This window comes from Motacilla alba, chromosome 9 (assembly GCF_015832195.1).
Source record: "Motacilla alba alba isolate MOTALB_02 chromosome 9, Motacilla_alba_V1.0_pri, whole genome shotgun sequence".
NCBI classification, from domain to species: Eukaryota; Metazoa; Chordata; class Aves; order Passeriformes; family Motacillidae; genus Motacilla; species Motacilla alba.
In genome coordinates this window covers 995,218-1,009,303 of record NC_052024.1, presented here as the reverse complement: position 1 = coordinate 1,009,303, position 14,086 = coordinate 995,218, and the positions used below count along the sequence as shown (strand labels likewise).

General features: G+C 49.2%; 1 protein-coding gene and 1 long non-coding RNA gene across 2 annotated transcripts in view; one reads left to right on the top strand and one right to left on the bottom strand.

Moving 5' to 3' along the window:
* The window catches only part of VAMP2 (vesicle associated membrane protein 2), a 57,553-nt gene extending 51,815 nt beyond the window's left edge, over positions 1-5,738 (bottom strand). Inside the window, exon 1 of the mRNA XM_038146275.1 lies at positions 5,454-5,738. Within this exon, the coding sequence (XP_038002203.1) occupies positions 5,454-5,455 (2 nt within the window). The 5' untranslated portion in view covers positions 5,456-5,738. The remainder of the gene's footprint in view (positions 1-5,453) is intronic.
* Positions 5,739-8,659: 2,921 nt separating this feature from the next.
* Positions 8,660-13,403, top strand: LOC119704344. Its single transcript, XR_005257943.1, has 2 exons — positions 8,660-10,740; positions 12,741-13,403. It is a non-coding gene; the product is annotated as an uncharacterized LOC119704344 (long non-coding RNA).
* The last annotated feature ends 683 nt before the right edge of the window (positions 13,404-14,086 follow it).

The window sequence follows — 14,086 nt, the reverse complement described above, 5'->3', positions numbered from 1 at the left end:
AACAAAACACAACTCCTGAAACATTATGGGGTTTATCTTCTTCTATAGCAGAATCTCTACTTTCCAGAAGAGTTGTCTTTTGATGCTGTGAGACTGAGTCCAGGTGTAAGTGAAAACACACGATAAATTACATTTTTCTCTCACTTATTCTTAAATATACATACTTTTATTTTACTTATTAAATTTTTCATCCAAAAAGATCAAGGAACTGGATCACATAATTCAGATTATTCGGTCAGAAACCTCCATTCTAAATATATCACCCAGTGCAGAAGCAGCAATATAACTGCAACCAACAAAACCCTTGCAAAGGTACAGACAGCTCTGTTTCAATGAGTTACTCACTAATTCACACTGAAAAAACAAGAGGTTGCCATAGCTGAGCAGTTAAAAAAACCCCACCTTGCCATCACTTGATGCTTCTGCGGTGAATAATGCAGAAGCGTTTAGAGTGCTCAACCACAGACAGGGGAAAAGGAATTGCATCATTACAGAAACCCAGGCCGGCTAATTGCAGGTAATGGCCATGAATAATGACAGCAGAGAGTGCTGAGTGACGCAGGAGAGACAATATCCTCCCTCTGAGCTGTAACTGCTGAAAGCAAACAGTTGGGTCTGAGCTCGCTGTGCCTGCCTGCGCTGCTCCTGCTGGAGCTGCACACGTTTGGCTGAGCTGTCAGGGAGCAGCTTCCAGGGGCTCTGCATCCCACACTGGTGGCAGAGGAGCACACTGCTCTCCAGTACTTCGGATTTCTTGGTCTGGGGATTAATGACTCGAATGCACAGGACTGATGCTTTCTTGGACTGGCTGCTCTCTCTTTTTTGCTGCCTTCCACCCTTTTTCCCTGGACGTGGCCACTCGGTAGAAAGCCCAGCAGCAGTCAAGGAGAGGGAGAACATGGAACCCAATCCTCTCCTCCCCTCAGCCCTGCCTGCTCATCCCCCACCCAGGAACATTCTCTACACACCTGCACACAAACGTGGCTTTGCCTGGAGCTCTCCAGCCTGATCACTGATTCCTCAGGAAGACATTAATTATGGAAACAGTTCCCGAAGAAGGAGAAGTGCTCCTCTGCCAGACCAATCCATCTGCTGCTGCAGCCGCTCTCAGTGTCCTGTGAGTCACTCCACAGCTGGAGCTAGCTGTGAAAAATGCTGGGAGTCAAGGGGAACAAGCTGTGGTGATGCACAGCAGAACAAAGGACAGCTAAGTCACAAGGAAAGGAAACTACATGTATTTGGGTTTCATCTACTTCATATGAGCCTGCTTGGAAGGATGTTTATTAGGACACAATCTTTGCCTGCACTTGTCACATATCCTTCCCATTTGCTCCCTTTCTGAGATTACTCCTTGGCTGAGGCCCTCAAGACACCAAACAGTTTGATCTCTACACTTTCAAACACTCACCACCCAAATATCCAAAAGATTTATGACCTACTTGGGCCACCCTTACTCCAAAGGGCAAGTTGAGTGCATGAGGAAGAACACTCCATGTGAGCTGCAAGCATTTGTTTCTGTTGCAGTACATGAAGTTGATCTGTCTGCATGATGCCACATGAGAGCACGTCAGGGGAAGCCAGCAACGAATAAAACACAGGAATCCCCCTGCTGATGTCTCCAGGCAGCAGATTAAGCAGCAGCTCCTGCTCCTGAGGCCCTGACTTAAAGGCTCTTACTAAGAGCTGTGAGCCTCAGGAGCAGCACAGGGGTCAGGACAGAACTGTGCTGAAGATGGGGAGCTTCCCACTTCTCAACATCCTTTTGCAACGTACACAGCCCTGCTGCTTTGAGAACAGCCTGGTTATTTTCACTACAAGCTCCATTCCATCCCCTAGATGAGAAGAGCAGCTCCACAGCCATGGTTGTGTGAACCAGCCTCAAGCCATCACCTCTGGCTGGCTGCAGGAGGAGGCAGACTGCCACCAAATGTCACTCCTGACCGTGGCCAGCTGGCTCTGAGGCAGCTGGCCACCAGCTATGAAACCCTGAGAGCTCCAGGGGACTCCCATCTTCCTGCGCCCTGGATCCACAGAGCTCTTTGGAGCACATTTCTGAGGGAACACAGACACAGTGCAGCACTCTGAACGTGTCTCCCTCCATTTCATGCTTGTTGGACCTTCCTAGGACATGCCCTGGCTGAATGCACTTCTGTAAGGCACTGACTCCCTGCAAGCAGTGGATCAGGACTGTGAAGAGGATTACACTGAATTGTTTGTCTCTGCTGATTAGTACAAGAAAAGGGCAGGGAGATTTTGACAAGTTTTATAAAATTATGCCCACAAAAGCAGGGCTAAGTACTGCTCTACAAACAACAGGAGACAATAGTCACGACATTCTTCTCAGAGAAACTGAACAGACATTCAAGCAGAACCCACTGCTACTGCTGGAACCATTTTAATCCCACCCATCCCCTCCCTGCTGCTCTAAAACAAGCACAAAAATAACTTTTTTAAGAAGCTCTGACTGCTGCCTGGGGAATGAGTTGGATTTTGCCCCGGGGGGGCCAGGTGCTTTGCTGCTGGTCTCACGGAAGGTGTCCCCTGCAGCAGGTGTCCCCTGCAGCGCAGCCTGTGGTGCTGCATGAATGCAACCAGAGGCAGCCTGCAGCCTGGGCACCGGCCTGGCTGCACGGCAGATGACACGAGATGCCTTGAGCTGTTGCTGTATGGATTGCCCACTGAGCTGTGACCACTGTAAACGAGACAAAGCCAGCACTTCACCTGCTGCTCTCGGCCTGTTTTCCAGCAAGGAACACAGCCCAGGAGCACCTCAGCTCTGAGCACCATTTTGTCCTTCACTGCTTCTCACATCTCCTCCAAATGAGTTTGTGTGCTCCTCCTCACACCTGGAACAACTTTCCCAGCTCTACTGGCAGGTCTAACCTTTCTCTGTTCTTGCTTTAAATACCTTTGATGTCCTTCTCCTTTCATTTCAATTCCATTTCATTGATGTTACAGCTTCCCCTCCTCTGCCCTGCGTAAAGGGGGAAGTTCTGTTACCTGAATGGGTCTCACCTGGGCTGTGCTCGCTGTGAGAGGCCACAGGGACACCTTCCCACCTGACGTGGATCATGCAGCTCTGCTGGGGTGACACACAACCACGGGTCACAGAAAACATGGTGAATAAGGAACACTGTTCTCTGGTTTCCAAAACAAGAGCGAGATCAGGCAGAACCTGCTGCGTGTCAGCTCCAAACCAACGGGGAGCTGCTCCCCCAGGACACTACAAACTGAGCAACTGGACACCGTACTGAGAGAACAAAGCCCACCAGCAGAAATGAAATACAAAGAAACATGAAATACAAAGCACTCCCCCCGAGGTTCAGACACTCCCCAAGCTGGAGACCTTTTCCTAAGCTGGAAGCTGGGAAAGCATTCTGGGAATAGCTCGGCACAGCCCTGTACCTTCCCTGAGCAAACCCTGCAAGCTGCTGCGGGGGACAGCACACGGGGCTGGGTGGGGCTGGCACCTGGCCCGGGGCAGATCTTTATCCCAGCAGTGAAGCCACAGCACGGTGAGTGCCAGCGCAGGCCTGGACGGGCACAGGAGGAGCCCAGCGCTCCCGCAGGTGGCACAGCGGGAGAAGGGACCTCCAGAGAGCATTTGGGGCTCAGCAGCAGCTGGCCCTGAGAGCCGGGCAACTCCAGCTGCTGCTGCAAGGCAGGAGACCACCCACGCTCACCCCTGTGGCTCAGCAGCAGCTCAGCAGCTCCTGGGACACGACATCCATGCAGATGCTCAAAGGAAAGGTTCCATTACAACATCTGGCAGTGAAACAGAAGCCAACTGACACTGTCAATGACAAAGTGCTTGTTTGTCTTGGTTTTCTTTCGATTATCAAACTGAAAGTCCTTTTGGCTGAATTAGACAAAACCTGCTTTCCCATTTTCCTCTAATTTTTGTCAGAAGTCTGATGTAAAGCCCCTACAGAAGAAGTATGGCCAAGTAGTATCGGTATCACCCTTTCTACTTAATTCACAAATACTCTCATGAAAACCTACATACACCAAGACTGAAACACACAGAGGTTATGTTAAACATCATCTGATTATTGCTTAGCGTCAGAACAGCTCAGATTGTACAAAACTGCAGCAGCAAACTCATATATTAATCATTGAAGAACAGCTCACGTACAAATAAAAGTGTTTGATGTCATCATCTGGCTCAACAGAAACACAGCCAGGCAACAGGAGCCTACAATGAACTGGCTTTAACTGACGGGCTTCGGTGTTTGCATAAGGAATCTTCTGTTAGAAAGTGTTGGGGTTTTTTAATTCTAAGGAGTTCCTTGCTTTAGAAATATTTTGGACAACATGAACAAAAGCTTCTTGTCTGAGATGTTATATAGGAAACAGCATTAAAGACAAAAGCTAACATTTCAGAATGTGTGATTGCAGACTCTGTTTTGAAAATGCCTCCTGAAGAACAGTTGGTTATTGGAAATATTTTTAAAGCAATTTAATCACAGATTTCCAAGACAGTCTGCACTCCTCATGTTCTCTGAATCAACCGAGCTCCAGTTCTTACAGGATCACCCAGTACCAGCACAAATGGCTGTTTGAGACATCTTCCTGGGCTCTCCCTTAAGGGTCACTGGGAATGAGCAATGAATTGAGGCAATAGTAAAAGGATGCATTCAGCTGCCTGAATCCTTTTGTGAATGAAGAGGGGTCTGATCAATTCCTATTTACCTCAGCACACCACCGATTTCAGAATGGACTTCGGGGGTTTCATCGCTGCCTAGCAGAGAACGCTAATGCTTCCATTAATGCTCCACGTAAAAACTTGGAACAGGTATTCGGAGGGATGGGAACGAGAAGGAACAGATTACTATCAAGCACTGTTGACAGGAAGCCATTGGCACTGGAGAAGGTGAGGCTGGACTGATCAGACAGCAACCGTCTGCGAGAGAACATTTCATTAAACACGGAAAACAAGCAGGACCGTGTGCCGCGGAGCGGCAGCGCCGGTGACTCATGCTATCGAGCCACCCTGACTCGAACCTGTTGAAGATCTTGGCCCAGCCTTCCCTTTTCGGCATGAATCCGACTAGAAACGTGCCAGTAACCCCCGGGCTGCTGGATAAACACGGAGAGAGCCCATCCTTGCGCTCAGGTGCAGCAGCAGCAGCAGCAGCGGGTCCGACGGGCGGTGCTGCCGCAGCTCCGAGCGCGGCACCTGCCGAGCCCCCGCCCTGGCAGCCGCTCCATCCCCGGCCCGCGTCCATCCCTGCCCCGCGTCCATCCCCGGCCCGCATCCATCCTTGCCCTGTGTCCATCCTTGCCCCGCGTCCATCCTTGCACTGTGTCCATCCTTGCCCCGCGCCCATCCCCGGTCCTTGCCCATCCCCAGCCCGTGTCCACCCCCGGCCCGCGTCCCTCCGCGGCGGCAGCGGTGACCGGGGCCGGGCGGGAGGGCCAGCCGGTGCCCCGCAGCCTGCGGCGGTACTCACATGGCGAGCGGGGCCGGGCGGGCTGCGCTGGCTCCCTCTCCAGCAAAGATGGCTTTCGGCTCCGCGCCCGCCGCCAGCCGGCTCCTACTGTTGCAGGCGCGGCTGTCGGGAGAGGAGGGGTAGGCACCGGCTACTGAGCATGCCTGCGCCTCGCATCACAGGCTGGCAGCAGGGCGAGGCTCGGAGCGCCCCTGCACACCCTCCTGCCCGCGGCGGGTCCCGCAGCCCGGAGCGGCCCCGGCGCTGCCCGCAGCCGCCCCTGCCGCGGCGCTGGCTGCGGCCCGCAGCCCGGGGGACAGGTGGGCGCCGCTGGGGGTTTGTGTAACCGCCCCCTTTCTGCCTCTCCTCGCTAGAAGGAAACATCTTCTGAAAGGAGGAGAATGACGGGAGGTGCTGCCGTTCGATCCCACGCTGCCCTGCGTGTCGTTTCACCCACTTGTGGATGAAAACCCACGGAGCGAATCCAGACGCAGATAAGCTACCAGATCAGGCGCTGATTCTGGAAAGGTTGGAAAGGTTGTGTCTCAGAGGAAGTACAGCCCGTGCTTCTTGCTTAGACATCACCTCACACCCACCCTTGATCCAGGCATCCAGCCTCACCCTCCATGGACACCAGCGCCTCCCTGGCGTGCCCATTCCCCTGTGCAGATCAAAACTTACTCTGAAACAGCACACGTTCCTCTGCACCCAAACCAAGGCCTTCACATGCCCTAAACAGAGGTGAAGGAATAAGGAAGTCAGCATGGTTTTTCAAGAAGTGGCATTGAACACTGCTGTCCCAACCTTGTTCACTTGTGAAAAAGGTGCTTCACCAGTCGCTGCCTTCACTAATTTTCCGTGGGTGTCAGTGGCAGCCAGCACTGGCCATCCAAACCAGGTATTGGGGTAAGGCAAGTAGCTTTGCTAAGTATCTGGACCTCAAATCTTGGGGTGCCTGTTGGGAATAAAGTGCAACAGTGTCATCAGATCAAATCTATGCTTTCTGATGTGGAAATCTAAGAAAAGATGAACTGTTCCTCAAAGCAATAGGCAAAGGCACCACAGCTACTGGGGGTGAGCAAGGACTCAATCCCCATTTCTCAGCTTGCTGAGTACTTCCATGCAGAATGTAGCCAGGGAATGTGACATCAGCCACAGCCCAGACATCGGGACACCCAGCGAGTGCCCAAATGCGGGCTCAGGTGTGACCACAGCCTGACGCAGATGGAAGCCACGGGCTGTCAGCTCTGAAGGGATCCAGCTCCTTGGGGAACCAGGCAACTCTCAGAGTGACAGTCACAGGAGCCCCTCTCCCTTCTCCTCGGCTGCCTGAGAGCTTGCTCACTGCATCAGAGACTCCTCGTATCTCCTGCCACTGGACTCTGTCTCTTGTGCTGGAGCCAATTATCTGCATGAATGAATAAATGTCACTTTGGGCAGCAATTTGAGCCTTAGGATTTTTGTTCACATATCACACTCATGAGAGCCTGGCTATAGAAACTTTTCCTGATGGAAGTAGAAAACACTTCAAAGTGTATTTTCTCTATGTAAAGATGGAGTTTCAACCCTTTGGCACACCCTGATGACAAGTTGGGAGACTCCCAACTACCTTCAAGCTTCATCCACCCACAGATTACTTAGCTCAGCACTTCTTATCTGGAATTCCTCCATAACTCGTCCCTCCCAAGGAGAGTTTACTTTTCAGATATCCTAGACAAAGATACATTTGTATCATATATTATATATATCGTTTTTATATGATACATTTCTATGGTTATTTGTGTGATGCCACAGCAGCACCCACACTCAGGCTGGCACCAAACACAGGCACCACCTGCTGTCCCCGCCAGGGACATTCTCACCCTCATCTTCAAACCCAAGCCACACCTGAACATAGAGAAAGTGACAAGTCACACCTGGCTTGTGAGGCCAGGAGCTTCTGGGACAGAGAGACCTTCCAGCCCTTCCTGTGGTCTCACTTCCAGCCATCATTACATGCAGGGTAGAACAAGTGCTGGTGCTAGACCAAAGCTCACAAGTCTCAAAAAAAAAAACCAAAACCAAAAAAACCCCACGAACCAAAAACCTGGAAGACTCCAAACCCACCCTACTGAACTGTTTTATTATACAAACTACCCAGAGCAAATGGTGCAGTGTTCGTGCTGACCCCATGGCAGCTTTCTCCTGACTGAAGGGGAACAGAAAATATCCACGCAAGCATAAAAGGTGAAATGGCAGTCAGGAAAATTAGAAACCAAAAATTAGCAGAAGAGTTCCACGACAGGGAAAACACCTCAGACCTTGTGAGCACAGTGCAGAATGAGCTGACGCTACCAGTGCCCCACATCATCTGGCCATGGCTTCCTCAGAGCAGTACAAACCAAATTAAACAACATCATTGCACTGTAGCTGCTAAAAATAGAATTTGCTACCAGCTAATGAAGGCATCACCATTCCAATCCAAGAAGGCTCATGATCCTGAGGAAAATCCGCAGCCGACCTGGGGGACATTTCCTTTAGCCCCACGTTCCCACGAGCTTGCAGACTGCCATTAAAGGCCACCAAAGCCTCTGGTGTTAGAAGAGATGCAGAGACACCCTGTGGTGGCAAAACTAATATGACCAGAATGAGTTCAAACAGCATAAATTTCATTTAAGCCACAGAACTGAATCAGAAATTGTCCCCCAGTTGCTATTCAGGTACTTTCCTCTCTCCAGACCTCCTTTCCTGTCTGGCATCTTTTGCTCTGTTTGCACTGCCACAGGGATTTTCCCTCTGATATGATAACAGCAGCAGGATCAGGGCTGGGGCAGTTGGAGGGATGGCTATGGAAATGCTCCACTTTTGCAAAATAACTTCCTACATCTTCAGCCTGCCCCTCCTGGGCACGGAAAACAATCACTCTGCTTTGCAAACTGTTGGGGTTTTACTCCATCCATAATTTGTATTTTGTCCTGAAGCAAAATTTTGTCTCGGAGGGCAGTTTCAGAGCCGCCAGTACACTGCTGGGATGTTTCAGAATGAAAGCCACCAACACCCATCATCAGGGGAAATCAATGCTGCATCTGGAGTCTTGCAGATCCTGGAGCTTGCTTATATCTAGGGACAACCTGGAGATAGAACACTGAGGCTCCTGAAGATGTTCTGTACTGCTGTTACGTGATCTTCACCTCAGGGAAGTGTATTTTCTCCTAGATCTGCAAGTAGGATCCCACTCAGAAGAGTCATCATGTAGTCCATAGGTTTATGGAGTACCCATACAATGGAGTAAATCTCAGGGCCAGCCACAGTAACACTGGTACTGGTTACTTTGGCTCACAAAACCAAACACCATTAGTGCCAAATGAGAAAGGTGAGAGCAGTTAATTGGTTTATAGAAAGCAATGGTAATTAAGTTTCACAAGATTTAAGCAGAGAAGAAAAGCAAGGCAAAGAAATCAATTATTCAAATGCTGCATTTTCACATCTCCTGATTTGGCAATGCATTTAAACGAAGTATAGGAGGAATTCCCCCTAAATCATCAGAACTTATGACACTGGAAACTCAGCATAGCCAGACAAATTCATCTTTAAAAGAGAAATGAAACACTACACATGTGCAAAGTACAATTTTTCAGAAACTATTGTCTGAAAGGATTAAGAAAATATCTGCTCTAAGTATCTTCAATCATTTGCCACCAAGTTCTACATGTTTATTTTAAATGGCTTGTTTTCTTCTCTTGACTTTTTAGAAAAGTGGAATTGGTAGTGAATGACCCAGCCTCTGCAGCTCACCTCTCAGAAGTAAGGCAGACGCCTGCCTGCCCAGTTGCTGCCTTTATTAGCCACAGGTGGTCTGTTCTGCAGAGCTTCACCTCAGCACCACTGCTTGCCAGAAATGGGTCTTGCATTTGCAGATTATTTTGTCACAGATTAAAACCTCAAGTCTGTATTTGTGGGGTGTGTAATTGTCTTTCACTCACAACTTCTATTCATTCCTTCACAGCATATTAGTGCTTTAGTGACAATTTCCTCTTACAGGTCAGTGATGTGTTTGTAATTTCCCTCATAAATTGTCTTTTCTGCCATTTCTCTGAGAGATCTAGGTCCAGCTTACCTGGCTTCTGTTGAAACCCTGGGTGGCTCATTACCAAGCCTGAGCAGCAAGCTGTGATGCTCTGTGCTCCTTCAAGGGATTTACAGTTCCTTGGTCATGTGTGTTAATGGATAAATTTGAAAACTTTGCAGCTGCGATCCTGCCAAGCATTTGCGCAGCGAGGCCCAGTCCCTCCTGCCTGCGTGCGTCCCTATGGTAAAAAGTGGGTACAGGGAACTCTGCTGGAAAGTCTGTGAGGGGCTGAGGAGGGAGGAGAAGAAGAGTAAAAGAAGAGAAGTTGAAAATGGTTGCCAATTTTGTTTTTAAGCCTACGAGCTTTGTGTGGTTTGGTTTAGAAGATTTGTGGGAAATATTTGTAGCAGGCAGGAACAAGACAAGAGACAGAGGAGGGGGGGAGCATGACCCTCCAAGTCAAGCAACCAAAAGTTAATGCAATTACCAACTATGAAATGTGGAGCAGAGGGACTAATTCGATCAGAGAGGCCAAAGGGATAATTCCTGGAGACAAAGCATTGCAACGCGGAAATGCGGGCTAATCAACTGCTTTATCAAAAGAAAAAGGAAACCGTTCCCAAGCCTTAACTAAAATCCCCAGTTGGTTCTTCATCTTTTCAGGGCTCTGGTTTTTGCCTAGCAGCGTTTGTTCCGTCTCACATTTGTTTCACTGCTTCTGGTCCCTGCACAGAGCTGTTTCCCTGGCTCCTGGCTCTCCGCTTGTGTCAAACCCGCCTCTACTCTTGGTCTAAGGAACTCCTCGGTCATTAAAGAGGGCATGCAGAGGGAAATATTCATTCTATTTAATGTCCAAGTCTACTTTCCATAATTATCTGGAATAGACCAAGACTATCCAGAGCCACTTTGTGCCTGCAGGATTTTTCAGAGCAGGTATTTGGTTCCTCTGATGGAAAGCGGCTGCTCCGTGATCTCCACTGAGCTCCGGCGTGCCTGGGACCCTCTCAGGTCTGCAGAGCGGCAGATCCAGACTTCACCAGGTACAACCCAGCAAAGCAGACGTCTTCAGACTCAGACTTCTGCTTCCAGCTAAGCAGGTGCTGCTGGTACGACAGATAAAATGAGCTGGCACAAAGGAAAGAAGGAACTGACAGAAGAAAGCACAGGAGAGGGGAAGCATGGCCAAAAAAAGCGAGAGCAGCTCTTCAAGAAGAGATTTTCTCCACTGAGCCTCTTCTCTGGGTCTCCCAAAAATAAATTGTAAGTACATCCAAGATTATATTTTGCATACATTTTCAAACAAGAAATTCTGTGAGCATTTCCAGAGCAGCTTTGGAAGAGCCACAGATAGCTTGTCACCTCCACTGGATTAACTGTTTCACAAACAAGGAAACAGAGGCTAATTAAACAACTTGAGCTAAAAACTATTAAGTCTCTGGCAGCACTAGAGATGAAATTATCTTTTCCAAGTCTTGTGTGTCTGTGTGTTTATCTAATATCCATTTCCCTATGCCTCGAGCAAGAGATCAGCAGGGGCAGCACCTCTGTTTCTCCAGGTACACACCAACACTGCCACTGGGACAACCGCACTGTTTCCAGCAGTAACTTTAAAAAAAATAAAATTACTTTGTTGCACCAGAGCTGTAACTCCGGGGTGCCATGGAAAACAACAATGCATGGGCAGCAGCAAAAATCACTGCTCAACAAAGTTAATGATACTAAATTTCTGAAAATTCATAACTAATGCCTGCGTTCCTGCAACAGTGCCTTTATACTTACTCTTTCCAGTTAGAAGGAGAAAAAGAGAAATGAAATAAAAAGACAAACAAATAATAACAATTCATTTTTTTTCAACCAAAGTAAGCAGAGGAAAAAATTATTTAGAGCTTATTGCTTTGTGAATGTATGAGTTTTGAGTTATCATAATCATTCTTATGGCATTTGAAATTCCTTTCTAGGGTCTTTCGCCCTGGTATTATTCTTCCTTAACATGAAGCATACTGAGTGTATGCTAAGATCAAGGAGGGGTTTCCAAAAAGTGTCTTTTCTCATCCAAGAGCTGTTTTCCCTACAGATCTCCTAAAAGGAGTCTGTCTTTGGTAATTATCATGAAATTACCGTCTTAGCAGGAAGTGCACGCAAGTCTCCACAATTACTCAGCTAACTGCATTAGCCTTGATAGCCACAGCAGCTGGTCGCAGGCTCCACAGAAGATTAAAATACACTAGCAAGAAATGAACCTGAGAGCCAGATTTTTCCCTCAGACTGATCTAATTGCAGCACAATTAATACCAAGGGCTTGGTTTTGGGATTTTTCTTGCTGCACTGCTGAGGAACTGGACTAGAAACATAGTCATACATCCAAGAAGTGAATTACTGCTGTGAAACGTTGTCTGTTGTTCATAATTCCACTGAAGAGTGCATTCAGGAGGCAGACAAATACAACTGAAACAGTAAAATCCTGTTTTCTGAACATTGATCCTTATTTGTAAGTGATGTATATGGATTTTCCCCAGTTTGAGCTAAAAGAAAAAAAAAATTAAAAATGGAACAGTAATCCAGTAACCTCCCATGGTACTCCCATGCTAATGGAGAGGGAGTCAGCCTTCAGACTTTACTGGATCTATTCCTACAGACACACTGCATGGCAGTGGGGTTTAAATGCATTCCAGCCATCAGGGCTCACAGACCTCTCACAGTGGTGCAGCCAAACCAGATCATCTCCGCAGCCAGCACTGATTCATGAGCTCTGTACGGGATTGTGTAGGTAGAACAGAAGGGTGGATGATTTGATCAGGAGAGCTTTCCTTTCAGCTCTTCCATCTCTGGCCAAGGCCAGTGTAATCCTGGCCAGCACTGGTGTGCGTTGCTGGGGCACACAAGTGGGACAAGAACCCAGGGGGGGCACGGGGTCAGGCACAGAGCTCCTCCCCGCAGCTGGTGCCACTCTTTTATGGTTTTGTTTAAATGATGAAAATCCTTCAGTAATTCTGTGCTCTAAAGCTAACGGCTTGTCACTGCCACCACAGCACCAGAGCCACTCTCCTTTTGGCCGTCCATCCCTGTTTTTCCCGGTGGCCACACACGGCACCCACTCGTAGGGCGTCACAGGCACAGCCTCTGCAAGGGTTGGTAAATCGAATGTTTTATGAACTCACAAATTCTTCCGCTGCCCGAATGCATCCAGGAGTGCGCGGGCTGAGCTCGTCCCCTCTCTGCGTGCCTGTGGCACCGTGTCACCTCTCTGTGTGCCGGTTCAGCCCGCAGGGAAGGAGCCCGCTGGCAGAGGACAAGCGGAGGCGCTGGCGCAGGAGAGGCTGCGGGCGGCAGGAGGAGGCGCGCTCGCTGCCGCAGCCCGGAGCCCCGCGGCGCTCGGGGGGGATGTGTCCGAGCTCGGGGGGGATGTGTCCGAGCTCCGGGAGGATGTGTCCGAGCTCCGGGAGGATGTGTCCGAGCTGCGAGATCCTGCTCTGCCGGCCCTGCGGGACCCTGCACTCGCAGCGCGCCTTCATCGCCCACAGCCTGCTGGACCACTACGACCCCGCAGCCCTGCCCTGCTGAGCGCTCCGGGCCGCGGAAGCTTTGGGGGCCCCGAGCGCATCCCAAAGGCGAAGCTGGAGCCATGGGGATGGCGGAGCCCGGCCCGGCAGCAGCTCCGCGCAGTTCAGCCTGTACGCATCACTCATTTAACCAGCGCGCACCCGGTAAACAGAGCTGTAACCTAAACATTCCTCAGCTGTTAAAGACAGGGAATTGTTTCAGAAATATGCTCCAGAGCTTTCATTCTCCTCTCAAGGAAACAAAGATTATCCCATTGAACTGCAAACGCGAGCGTGACGATTACACGCAGAGCCACTTGCACTGCCTTTGTTTGCTTGTGTTGTTTGCGGTCTGGAATATTAAATGTTTTATTTCTAAATGAACTACCTCTGAGAAGCAACTTTATGGGGGAAAGGGGCTTCTAAAAGCTGTCCTGGCCACAAGGACTGCAGCTCACATCCCAATTCCCTCTTAGAATTTCCGAACTTTCACAGGTATCTCACTCGTGATCCTGCACCTTGCCTTAAAAGGAGCAACAACAATCACAACTCGCAAAGTATTTAAGTCTTCTTTGAGCTCTTAAGGCCTTACCTGTATTGTTAAGCAGTTCTTCAAGCAGTGTAGTACAGCTCCAGACACCAGGCCAAGGCTCTGGGGCAGGGGTGGGTGGCGTTGAGCTCCAGGTGTACAAAAGACTTTACCACTGTGGAATTCCCAAGCAGAGGAGAGGGGTGGAAGTGGCCTCGGGAACAGATGGTCCCTAGCCTAGCAGCATGCACCTTTTCCTCCCATGCCAAGGGGAACACTTCTACGTGCAGGATTCATTTCTTGCTCCTTGCTCTTTAATAGGGAAGAGGCTAAACAGACTTAGTCTCCCACAGCCATTAATATTAAGGGTTCTTTTATTTAGGCAAGCAAAAGAACACAGGCTGGGATGTTTGAGCTTCTGTTTCATCTCTCCTTTTCCTAAATTCCAAAGTAACAAGTCCATAGGGAAAAGGACTTTCTGTCCTTCCCACTCCTCTTTTGGAGCTGTTCCATTTTTGTTCGAATGAATGTCTGGTAA